Genomic DNA, 13,320 nt, shown 5'->3' on the forward strand with positions numbered 1-13,320 from the left:
AATAGAATACAAAACCCCCATGGGCCCTACATCCAGAAAAAAAAGGAATGCCATTGAGTAGCAGACAGAACAAACTGAACCAGCAAACCTAGAGAATTCCTAAGTCACACCATTCTCTGCCCAATCAAAATCCAGTACAAATATGTATCATTTCATCAAATTTAGCACTTTTGGGGTGGGGTACAGTCACATCTATCTCAGAAAGCTGTTAAATTCATCTTATAACAGAGATAATCATGCGCTTCTGATCCTCCTGCCTCAACCTCCTAAGTGCTGGGAACACAGGGGTGAGCCACCACATCCAGTTCACAATTGCCTACTTCCCTCTTTGTGATTTCATAATAAAAGCAACTCTAGCTAAAAGATAATTAATGCAGTAATGAGAAAGGTTAAACCTTTTTATGTAAACAATGAAAAAACTTTGTGAGCAACATGATAGGGTATAACTTATTCATCAAGGGAAAGGAGAATATTTATGTCATGAAGTAAAGACTTGAATACAGAAAGTTGCCTTCCTTGAATTATGGCATATGAAAACAGTAAGTCTGAAAAAAAATCTATAAAATGTGTAGAAATCTTAGCAAAGTTTGCTTCATGTTGTTGGGCTCAGGTCCTAAGTTGCTGCTTTCAAGTATAATAACGGGTTATCTTTCTAGAACCCGACTTCCTTCCATGGCAAACATTCTGGTTTATCTCAATGACTTGAAAAGCTTTTTGTTGATTTCAAGTTCTTGGTCACCAGTGTAAGTTAAGGTTTTACAGTTCTGCTAGCCTCTCCACTAAGTTTTTTATGTTTTACTTTGACTTTGAAACGAGCAGCCAATTTTTACTTTTTAGGCAACTATGATCTTATTCCAAGCTTACTTGTTTACATCACTTTTTTTGGTGCTGGATAGCAAACCCAGGGTTTGTCTATGCTTAGGTATGTGTCCCTATAGTTAAGCTACAATTCTTGACTCCAACTTTTATTTTTGCCATTCCAAAATGAAATTCTAAACAAAACCAAAACAAACACACAACTCTCAGACTCCACAAGTGAGCTCATTTAAATTCATAATCTTTCCCACTAAAAAGGGAAGTTTGAAATACCTACATTTATTTGGCATGTAACTCCTGAAAAGCTGCTTTGGAAGAGATGTTAAGTCAAGAGATGCTTAGCCACTCTGAATTAAACAGATAGGTAAAAAGGTATCAAAACAAACATGTCTGTCGTATTCTAGTCTCTGAGTACTGATTGGGTTCATTTTCTCTGCCAATCAAGAGTTAAAAGGCAGGAAAAATCTCAAGCTCAACAGGTAACAGGAAAGAAATCTTAAACACTGGCAACAGGAGCAGAGAGAACCAGCAAGTGAAGATAGGTATTTATGGGGGTGAGGACGCACAAGCATGCAGCAGACCCCCCCAAAAGGGGTGGGGTGGGGTAAGGAGGAGTGGGTTTGGGGAAGCCAAAAATCAAATCTCTTTTCCAGGTCTGAGGTAAATATCTGAGGCGTTTTCTTCCCCTCTCCTAATCTAGGGTTGGCTGGTTTGAAGAAAGAAAGGCTTGTTGATTGGCCCACAACTGTTGTGTAACTTGTCCTGATCTGACCTCGAACTTGTTGGGTCAGTCGACTATCAGGGTCTGCTGGCAGGAGAGAAGTAGAAAAACCTTCAAGGCCTTTGCTTTAAGATGCCAGGCTTTGCTTTAAGATGCCAGGTCAGGAGGATGAGGAAGAAGCCAGCCATCTTGGAAGTTCACTTTCTTTCTTACCTAGGCAGGGCTCCTCTCCTCAGCTGTTTACCTCCCAGGGGTTGTCTTCTTCCTAGTCCCTCAGTTACATAAAACATTAAGTTCCTGGGGATTTGTTAAGTGGCTACTGGCTCCATTTCCATCTATCAAAGTCTTTATTCTGCTTTGCTTAGGCAAAAAAACATTAAAAAAAAAAAAAAACCTATAGTCATTAAGCTGACACTAAACTTACTGCATTTCTTCACTTGCTGTTCTTCTGTAACTGCAATGCTACCTATATCCTTGTCACTACACAGAGATACTGCCCTGCACTCACAGACCATATCCTTCCACCTGTCCCAGTTCTTTTTCCTATGCCCCCTCCTGTGCCCCCCAAAGCAGGACACAGAACTAGAAGTTGTTTCATAATGTTGCATGCATATAATCCAAGCACATACATGCCTGAGCCAGGAGGATCACTGTGAGTTCCACTATAACCCAGGTCAAAAAAACAGTTTTAAGCCATCCTGTGCTACATAAGACCCCATCTCAAACAAAAACAAACCCCCCTTAAATGTAATCTGCCTTGACTTTTGTCTTCTTTCTGTTTGTTGAACATAAAGGTTCATGTAATCGACTCTCTAACGAAAATATTCTGTGGAGCATCTGAATCTCTGTCACTCACACTCCACCCAGTATAAAGTTCTCTCTTAATTCCTTCTGCCATGAAGCTGTTTCTTCCTGCTTCGACCTCCATCTTCAAAGGTAGGTTTTCTCCACCAACAGACCCACCGTGAACACAAAGCATTTCACAGCTTGTTCAGTTCTCTTATTCCAGAGGAAAACCTTCCTTCATTTTGAGAATTTCAAAGACTTTTACAGCTAACAACAATGGGGAAAACACAGGGGGGTAAAATGCCACACCAGAGAAAAGTCACAAAGTTCCAAATCAGATCAAACGAGAGGGAGAAAAGCCATTTCTGGTTTTGATTAGCATGTAAATGGTAGTAGATTTTAGGCCTCAGACATCCCAGTTTTCCACAGCAGTCTCCCACTTCCTCTCTCCATGAGGTAGCTTCCTCCTCCTGCCTAGCTTTCACATAGCCCAAGGAAAGACAAAAGCCACCTGGGTGAGAAAGGTTGGTCTTTGTAGCCCACAAAGAGCTGAAGGAAGGTTCATCTGCATTTCAGAGGAGGCCTCAGCCTCTTCCCCATCTTGAAGAGTTCCTTTGGGACACATGCAGAGCTAGTGGTATAGGATGTGGCATTAAAGCCAAAAGACAATGGGGGGAGAGGGGAATCTTCATATTTTCTTTACTTTGATTGTACATTAGGAATTAGGAGAGTTGCAGTGGGCAGAGGGAGCTGAGTAAGTGCCATTAGCCCTTACTTCTCAACTGCCCAAAGGTGCAAGTGAGGCACTGCAGGAGAGGAAAGGAGACATCTTAGGAACTAGCAAAGGGATGGAGGAAAGAAACCTCTTTTAGTCTCAGGAGTGAGAGACAGCATTCTGATGGAAAAAGACAGACTTGTATAATACTTTTGTTCGGTTAAATTAAAATAGGCAATCTCTCCTCATTTCTTACATACATTCTAAAATATAGTCTGGTGAAAGATTTAGAATATAGATACAATATATATCCTATGTATTGCTAATGACTGTGCTGTCCAGTGGAAATGTGTAAAACATATTTCATTTTTTAGTAGTCATACCAAATAAATGAATGAAAAATTAGTTTCAATCATCTACTTAGCAGAAAAGGATTTAAAATATTAACACATAATAAAAACTATTAATAGTTTTTTCACATTAAATCTTTGAAATCTTGAGAGTATTTTAAATTAATAGCGCAGCTTAATTCTAAGCAGGATACTGAGAGTGGTGTTCACTTCCATATGGTCTGTATGGATCTAGAGTAATTTTTAAGTCCTACCACTGTGCCACAAACAGTCCTGTACTTGGATTTTAAAGACATGGGCTCCACAGAGCAGGGATGCCATGACTGACCTCAGGCTTTGTCCTTAACTTCTTAACATTTCAAAACACTTACCAAAACATTTTAGAACAAGAATCACATACAGTTTGGAAACAACTCCAACATTATAAAAGGATTTTTAAGAATGCTGCAATACATTTCAACCTTGAAGTATATTGCAGAAAACTTCAGGATATATACTTCAAGGAGACTGGCCTTACAACTTCAGGATAAACTCCACATTAGTGTGACAGAAAAGCATTTGCTGCCTGCAGGGAATTTTACAAACACTGAAATGTATGCCTTGTGGCTCTGAAAGAGGTATCCTCAAGGCTGGTTCTTCAGTCTGCCAAGTACTTAAGCCAAAGCAGCAATCTCAGAGCCAAGGGCTCTCTGGCCTTCTCCCATCCTCCTGTTTCTGGCCCTTCTTTCCCTAGGGAAGCTTTTTCTGGATTCTCTTTATGTGACTGTTATGGTTTGAACTTAAATGTCCCCCAAAGGCTCAAGTGAAGACCTGGTCACAGAAGGGTGGCACCACTGGGAAAAGCAGGGTCTAATGGAGGAAGCTGTGTGGCTGGTAGCTTCCCTCTCTTCTCTCTGCTTGAGGCACTGCCAGGTCAAGTCAACAGCTGCCTCTACAAACTACTCTCCTGACAAGATGTTCTTCCCCAAAGCAACAGGGCCAAGCAACTGCAGACGGAAACTTCTCAAACAAGAAGCCAGAGTAGTCTTTTCTACTGTTGATGGGAAAAGGGCACAGAAACTCACTAGGCAGTTCAGGGTGAAAAGACCACAAAGAAAACTGACCAGTTTCTTTCTTGGCTAAATACTTGAAATGTCCTTGAGTGTGTGGGCAGCCGAGTCCTTGCCATAGGCTGGAAGATGCCAGGAGTGGGGTCTGGTATTTCCTTATCTTTTTTTTTTCCCCTAAAAGAGAATATCCCATTCCTGGAAACCATCCTGAAGACATGGCAGAAACTCTATGGCATACCAGCACCTGGAAGGACCTGGACTGATCATCTCATGCACCTCCCCCTGCCACTCCCCCCCCTCCCCAGCTCATGAGCGCACACGCATGCAGAGCGCACACTCACGCACTCGGTAAAGCCTTATTAACTCCAAGGCAGTGAAGCTCGAAGGGACCCTTCTGCTCTCTATCTAGGAGCCCTCCTCACCACCTCACTCTCTTTCACTCTTTTTTTTTTTTTTTGTCTTAAGCTCCCACCTATAAATCTATACTACAACTTCTAAAACTCACCCTCAGTGGTCCCAAAGTATCATTCTATAAATTTAAAACATTAAAGTAACTGGCTTGGGGCAGTTTTGGTAGTAGGTGGTGGTCAAGTTTCTACACCTTGGCTCCCCATGAAAGGCTCCATCATTTTAAAATATACTCCAAATATTTCTGTACCCACTTTTCCCTTTCTTTCTTTCTTTCTTTCTTTCTTTCTTTCTTTCTTTCTTTCTTTCTTTCTTTCTTTCTTTCTTTGTTCCTTCCTTCCTTCCTTCCTTTCTCTTTCTCTCTCTCTCTCCTTCCCTCCCTCCCTTCCTCCTTCCTTCGTTTTGTTCTATCTTTTTGTCTGTCTGTTTCTCTTTCATTTGTGTGTGTGTGTGTGTGTGTGTGTGTGTGTGTGTTTTTGAGACAGGGTTTCTACACAGTCCTGGCTGTCCTGGAACTATGTAGATGAAATTGTCTTCAAACTCATAGAGATCTGCCTGCCTCTGCCTGCCTCTGCCTGCCAAGGGCTGGGACTAAAGGCATGCATCACCACTGCCTGGCCCTGTATCACTTTTAATTTGGTTAAGTTAGGTATTTTGGAATAGAAACAAAAAGCTATCCAACAGACCAATTAAATGCTCATAAAATAGAATGCAGCTGTCAAAACCCTTTTTATCACTGGGCAAGTCGGTTAGAGATCAGCTGCTCCCTTTGCTCAGAGAGGCTCTGGCAGGATGGCATTAATTGTTTTAAGGGATGTTACCTGAAAGCTTATCACTGCTGGGCCAGTGAGATAGATGGCTCAGCAGCTAAGGATGCTTGCCACAAAGCAAGCCAACCCGAGTGCCACCTCCAGCATCTGCACAGTGGAAGGAGAAAACCAACCCCATGCTGTCCTCTCACCTCCATACCCACATCAGCACATCACACGCATGCACGCAAAGATGGTTTTAACATTTTCCATAAAATAGTCTTTGTTCATCATGAACTTTCTTCTCTCATGTTTATATAAGCTGTCCCTATGCTCCATGCCCAAACTTTTACTCCTTTATACATCTTACGAGATGAAATCCTCTAACTTTCTAGCCTTTCAATAGTCTCATATTTGTTTTCAATTACTCATTTGGCAGACTTTAAGAGGAAGAGAAATTCCCTTTGCTTGTAATTAAGAAACTGAGCTGGAAAGATGTTTCAGTGACTAAGAGTTGCTCTTCTAGAGGACCCAGGTACAACTCCCAGCCCCCACATAGTGGCTCACAACTATCTATAACCCCAGTAGCAGGACCTCCAAAAGCATATGACACATACTTGGGGCACAAACATACATGTAGACAAAGCATCCATACACATTTAATAAATAATTTAAGAACATAAATTGGTAGTCATCTTTCTAGTTTCTTTTCCTTTAAATTTCTAATCCAAAAAATTTAACAGTTCTATTGTAAGACTCAAGCAGTAGCAAATTAAAATGACATAGAAAAGTTTAAATGATATGGAAAATAATTTACAAATTAACATGTTTTCTGGAAAGTAACTGAATTGGAAGATAATTCACTAATGATATTAATTTAAATTCACCAATTATGTATTAAACACATTAAAGATAAAGATGAATAAAATTTTGTTTTTCCTGGTAGGTGCTTAGAATTTAGTAGGCAGGGTAAACTATTTCTGTTTGAGCATCGCCTTACATAATGACTTAACCCTAGAGCATGGCCACACAGCTCTGACATATAACAGTGCCCTGAACAACTGCAATACAAAAAAATTGAAATACACAACTATATGGCAAGAGCTGTAAGGGGAAAGTCATTGTAAGAGGTCAAAGGACTTGGTGGTAACCAACAGCTCTCTAATTGGTTTTGAGGTCTGCTCAATGAAAGGAAAATCATGTCTGGTACTACAAACCTAGTCAACTACTCAGGGCTAGTGAAGTCATGTATCTTGGAGAAGACCTAGAACTAACACTTTACTAAACTAACATAATCCCTAACTACACTCTCAAAATTTATCCTATACCCACAGATCAGTTGTAGTTCTTATCTTGCAACAAAGGAACATCTCTTTGCCCTAGGTGGAGACCATTACAGAAAACCACAACTCATCAAAACGCAGAGAACAAATGGTGCCGAGTCCCAACTCATCCTTCTACAATATAACATCTGGACCTAGTTTCCAGGAAAGTGGTCACAGAAAACCTTTCCAAGTCAAAGAAGCAGCATGTCTGTAGTGTAATTGTATCTCCTGCTAACATGAGGGAAGCCATACCTATGAAGTCTCAACATCATGGCTGCTCAGGAGCCATGAATGAGAATGACCTTGGCAGACATAGTGACATGAAAGGGGGAAATCTTACCAAGCCCCAAACTTAAAGAACTCAAGGCAACTAAGGGATGTTGAAAGCCAGAGAAACAGAAATGGAAGAGTTCCTTAATTAGTTACTCAATACCAAGGGTCAGCTCTGAAAGCAGATACATACAAGTAACATTATGTGGACTTGCATGTATGTATATCTTTACATATATAAATACAATTGTTAGAGAAAAAGAGGAAGAGGCCATGAATCTGACAGAGGGAGAAGAAGGTATACACAGGAGGATCAAAGGTAGGAAAGTAGAAAATAATGCAATTATCTTTTAATTTCCAAAACAAAGAAACAAAAACCTTTGAGAAGTTAGACGGAAAAGAGCTTCCCCAGTGAGAGTGGGAAATGGACCTGGAGAAGAATAGGGAAAGGACCAGTGCCTGGAGCAGAGCTTAGTGGGTAGTGTACTTGCCTGCTATGTATAAAGGGGTCCCTGGGTATGATCCTCTACACCTCAAAAATAAGTAACCAAGTAGAAGTCAGCTAATACTTTCTCTCATGGGAGAAGTAGTCATTCTTTCCAGGTCTACAGGCCCACATGGTCACTAGTCCAACAACTCAATTGACTAGATAAGCCAGCACGGCCTATATACAAGTGAATGTGACTTAATTTCACTTTTACTTCTTTTGTGCTCACGTGCCATACCTGTACGTGTCAGACGACAACTTGGGGAAGTAAGCTCTTTCCTTCTACGTCATCCCAGGGATTAAACTCATGTCATCAGTGCTTTCGTTGGCTGAACCACTTTACTGGCCCGTGATGTTTTAAATAAAATTTGTTCAAGTTGTTAATAAGTGAACTTGCTACTTAATGTTACTTAATGCCTCTGCACCTTAGTTTCTTTGAGTAGTAAATAAGGATAATGACTGTTCATGCTTCCTAGAGTTCTAAATAGGATTATTTATTCTAAATTTTAACCTTTGTCATGAGGACATTTGTTGCCTGAGCACTCAAAATACAACAGAGATCACTAAACATGTCTAGAAAGTAAGCAAATCTGAAAATTTTACTCTTTATTGAACTAATTCTGTACAAATAACTTTAGGCAAAGAAATGACAATCATGACTTCTCCTTTTAAAAATCAACATTTAGATATTGGAGAAATGGAAAAACTAAAAAAATACACTGTTTTCAGAATATTCTGAGTATATAAGTCATCTTTTTGTTTTGTGACAGTTTTACCTTGGCCTCTGACTTCTGGCACTACTGAAAAGTACACATATACTACTCATAAATGGAGAGTCATTGAGTTTACTTTCAATATAGTCACCTTTACTAACCCAAACACATTTCCCTGCAGAGAAAACAATGAGGTCACAGGGTGATCCCATCCAACCCACCTTCTCATTCAAAGATGAAATACAATGTGTACTAAAGACCAAGTATAGTGATGCATTACTGGCTAAGCTAACCTGGGTGGTAAGACAATGTTGAAGGACTTGCTAGTCGCTAACCTCTTAATCCAGCAATCTTTATGCATCAGTGCTTTGGAATTTTTCCATCCTTCTTTCTTCCTCTTCTTCCTTCCTTCCTTCTTTCCTTTCCTTCTTCCTTCCTTCCTTTCTTTCTTCCTTCCTTCCTTTCTTCCTCCCCTTCCTTCCTTCCTTTTTGTTTGTCTGTTTTGAGATAGTGCCTCATATAGCTGAAGATACCCTTGAACTTCTAATCTTCCTGCCTCAAGCTTCACATGAACAGAGATTAAAGGTATATGACAGCCCATCTGCTTGAAGCATTTCAATGTTCTACTTCTGGTAATTTAGTATTGGTTCTCCTAAGTTTCAATAGCATTAGCTCCCAATAAAATGATGTTAGCTATGGGGGAAAGGAAGGCTTAATTATATGTCCCTTACAATAGTCTAAGAGAAGTAAATCATAATGGAGAGGGTTGCTGGGGAATTTGAGAAAGATCTTTCAGCTATGAGGATTCTGTAACCCTCCAAGCCATTTATTTATTTAGACCTTGTATGGTGGTTTGAATAAAAATGGCCACTATAGGCTCACATAGTTGAATGCTTAGTCAGAGAAACTGATATCAGGATTAGGATGTGACACACTTGTTGGAGGAAGTGTGTTACTGGGAGTGGGGCTTTGTGAGGTTTCAAAAGCCCAGTTCAGGCAGTCTCTCTCTGCCTGCAGATCAGGATGTAACTCTTTCTAAGATACTCCTCCAGCACCACGCCTGTTGCCATACTCCTGTCAGATGGTAATAGACTGACCGTCTGAAACTGTAAGCACCCACTTAAATGCTTTCTTTTATAAATGTGAAGGTGTCCTTCACAGCAGTAGAGTAGTGGCTAAAATACCTTGCTTCCAGTATACCTGAAAAAGTTGGACCTATCTACTTAAAAGTTACAGAATGCTAGGTATTAAAGAACCACAGCAGATCACAATATCACATGAACATGAAGCATGTCTTCACCCTAAAATTTGGTGAAGCTTTCAGTTCTTGAAACTAAAAAGTCCTTAATTTCACTGGGTACAGGGTTTAACGATGCATATGTCAGGCTTTGTGAAGGTGCTGAGACAAAGCAGCGACTGAGTTCTGCACTGCTGCAGATTAAGGATGTCAGTCCGCCCCGAGGGGGGTTTTCTAAGTTCCTGTCTACTGAGTTTTCTCAAGTTACACTTCCTACTGACTTTGACTAACCAACTTTCTTTTCTGGGGAGGTAAATCAAATTAGAAAATCAACTGATTTCAATAGCAGCAGTGTCTACTTCACACCTGCAATTCACATAGCAACCGTAGTCATATATGCCTTGTGACCACTTAGAGAAAGACTAGCCAGGGATTTAACAGTTTAATTAGATTTCCTGTTATTGAACTCATGATACAAACCCCAGATGAGTAATTTGTAAGGTGTGAGACATGAAGTACGGAAGGCTGAAAGGATGGAAAACATTAATAGAACTGCTTAATTAAAATGCAGAAATATTTTACAATGATATTTTGAATCAAAATAGTAATATGGCTATGCAGTCAACAATTTCATATATAAGGAATTTAGAACTTCACCAAAAAGTGTCCAAGAAAAGTACATGTAACCCTTTTTGAAGAAAAGTCTTTGGTCTATTACTAACAAGATATATTTATGTACTTTCATGTACGCTGCATCAGATCCAATTTAATCACCCTGCTTTTTATTACCTCATTTAGTCCTCATAGCAGCTCTCACTTTACATATGGACACAGTCATGTTGACTAGCCATAGTATCCAATACCATTGGTCCAGCTTTAAACCCGGGGTATGCTCGGCATACGCTCTGCTATGACCCTGTTTACCCCCAGAACCCGACTTTAGATCGGCTGTAGTACTAAGTGAGGAAGTACAACAAATACTCTCAAAAACATCCACAGTACTTTCACATTCTTATATCATATGGAGTAGATGACACTAATTTCTCACATATACTACCTTACACTAACAATGTACTTAAGTTATTATCTCATTCCTAGATAACAAATATACATTGAAGCCTAGCTGTATTAAACTTTCTGTATTAAACTTAGGAGATTTCACGACACATTGTCAAGCTATTTCCTTCAAATTCAACTGTTCCATCCTGTGGGGGAGGAGGGGGAAAGAAGGCTCCTTGTTGAGGTTATACAAGCAACGAACAGTTACTAGGGAAAGGAAACTGTTAGTGGGGCTGCTTATAAAACAAGCAGTCAGCACCAAGGAAATAGCTTTATGAGACATCACCCAGGATGGTTAGGCTTTTCAATGATAGCTAACTTAGAGCCATCCATCTAATAAACTCACCGGTCCACTAAGGTAGACTCAGGTGAAAGAGCTTCTTTGGTCCGTTGTTGGTTGGTGCCTTATCTGGGGGAATAGCCATAGGCTTCCATGTATCCCAGGAAAAGTCACACCAACCCATGTATTGTCAAACACAATGATTTGGGTAAAAATACACACTAGTACATTGTACAAGAGATACCAACTGCAAAGATGCAAAGAAGCAGCAGGTAAGGTCAGAGACAATCACTACCAATTACCTGGATTTCAGGGAAACACGGAATATTCTTACTTCATACGTACTATTTTAAAATTTTAAGTGAATTGCCTGCATACATATATAGATATATAAATATATCTGGCTACAACATGTATGAGTTACAGACAGCTGTGAGCTACCATGTGTATACTAGGAATTGAACCTAGGTTCTCTGGAAGAGCAGGCAGCATTCCTAATGACTAAGCCATTTCTCCAGCCCCTGACAAGTACTCTTAACTGGGAAAATGAAATTAAGCACATACTTTCAAAAATGGATATAGACTGCTCTGGCCCCAATGCCTCCTTTTCACTACAGTATATTAGCTTAATAGCAGGAAATGATTTTTAAGGAACTTTTAAATTTTGTTTATAGCAAGATCACCATACACTACTTTTCCAAAAGCTTCTACATGTTCTTATGCTGCATAAATGTAACATATGGCTGAAATTATGTTTGGTATTAGATCTGTCACATCTGCTAAAGGAGCAAATGTAGACATTTAAGCTTAAAGGGAAGTTTAAGGTGAATATGATAATAACTACCTTCAAGTAATTAATAGGCTAGTAGGTAGAATAATGGCCATTAGAGTTTTAGATCAAAAGAAGAAAGAACTTTACAGTGAAATGTTAAAGCTGAAACAGACCACCACATGATATATGCAGTTAGATTTTAAGTGACTAAGTGTTAGAAACTTTTGCAGAAAGATTCAGAAACAAGGTATGTGTGAGCCAGTTATCTTATCCTCTGTCTCTATTTCAAGTTTGGTCCTTGATGTAACACTGGACATTCCATTTTATATTTTGTGATCAAGACAGGGAGAAATTTTGATGTGGAGAAAAACAAACAAGCCTAAAAACTACTATGTTAGATACATAAAGACTTTTTTTTCAGGTCAAATTCCATATTTAATACTTTAACAATGTTTTCTTTATATTTAATAACTGCACATTCACATGTACACTGCAGCATTCATGCAGAGGTCAATGAACAACGTGTGGGTGTTGGTTCTTTCTCCCATGTAGGTGTCAGGGAACAAACTGGCTTGGTGGTGTCCAGCTAAGCATCTGCTCCAATTTCAAAGTTTTAAGTGATTTTAAGGTTAAGAATACAAAATCTTATCTCGACTTATGAAGGAAGGAGGGAGAGAGGGAGGGAAGAAAAGTAGGCAGATGGCTGAGTCTTACCATTTTTTTCTGCAAAGGCAATTGCATCTTCTTTGGCACTGAAGGTTAGAACCATGTTGGAGAGAGGATCAGCCCTAGAAGAAAGAATTCCCATGATTTAAAATGGAGTTTTGGCTGCAAGACAATAAATGTCTTAATACAATGCTTAAGGGAAAAAAGTTGCTATACTATCAAGCAAATTATGACAGAATTATTTATCTGTAATAATCTCTGAACAAAAATGACAAGATAAAGCTTTGAATTACAAAAATCCAGAAGAGTCTCGAAGTGACCTTTCAATATCAAGAAATTACTGACCAGCAGAAGTGCCAGTGCAGACCCCAGCTTAGGATTGGCTCACTTAAGATTTTCAACCTTATGATGATGATGGAGCAATATGCACTCAAAACAGTTTTTCTTTTAAAAATATCTTAATGTGTGTATATGGCTTTGTGTTGTGTTGTGTATATATATGTGTGTTGTGTGTATATTTGTGTATATATGTGTACATGTACACACATGCCCTAGCACACATGTGGAGGTCACAGGACAACTTGCAGGAGTTGATTTTTACCCACTGAGCCAGCTCACTGGTCCAAGAAAACAATTTTCTTTCTTTCTCTCCTTCTCTCATTTGTTTTTTCAAGACAGGTTTTCTCTGTGTAGCCCTGGCTGGCCTGGAACTCATAGGGTTCTGCCTGGGCCTGCTTCTCTCTCCCAAGTGGCGGATTAAAGACATAAGCTACCATCACCTAGTTGTTTTCAAATTTAACTGTTCACCTAAATACTGAGCAACAGCAGTGAAGCAGTGAGCCATGTTGGACCACAGTGGTAAACAGCTGTGCTCTTAAATTACCATGTTCTATAGGCTAGCTATAGGAAACATATTT

At 39.5% G+C, this 13,320-nt stretch overlaps 1 protein-coding gene and 1 long non-coding RNA gene across 8 annotated transcripts in view; one reads left to right on the forward strand and one right to left on the reverse strand.

Annotated features, from left to right (window-relative positions):
* Nucleotides 1-13,320, forward strand: part of LOC116083701 — a 200,394-nt gene that overhangs the window by 93,440 nt on the left and 93,634 nt on the right. For 4 of the 7 annotated variants that reach the window (XR_004115876.1, XR_004115875.1, XR_004115877.1 and 1 more), the window contains 2 exons: nucleotides 2,332-2,473; nucleotides 4,619-5,093. This is a non-coding gene — a long non-coding RNA (uncharacterized LOC116083701). Of the gene's footprint in view, nucleotides 1-2,331; nucleotides 2,474-4,618; nucleotides 5,094-13,320 lie in introns of those variants that run through there. The other 3 variants (XR_004115878.1, XR_004115879.1, XR_004115880.1) reach the window with 1 other exon arrangement.
* Ndufs4 (NADH:ubiquinone oxidoreductase subunit S4) overlaps nucleotides 1-13,320 on the reverse strand; it is a 95,934-nt gene that overhangs the window by 8,072 nt on the left and 74,542 nt on the right. The window contains exon 4 of the mRNA XM_031360460.1: nucleotides 12,452-12,525. Within this exon, the coding sequence (XP_031216320.1) occupies nucleotides 12,452-12,525 (74 nt within the window). The remainder of the gene's footprint in view (nucleotides 1-12,451; nucleotides 12,526-13,320) is intronic.

Source organism: Mastomys coucha, unplaced genomic scaffold, assembly GCF_008632895.1.
Source record: "Mastomys coucha isolate ucsf_1 unplaced genomic scaffold, UCSF_Mcou_1 pScaffold8, whole genome shotgun sequence".
NCBI classification, from domain to species: Eukaryota; Metazoa; Chordata; class Mammalia; order Rodentia; family Muridae; genus Mastomys; species Mastomys coucha.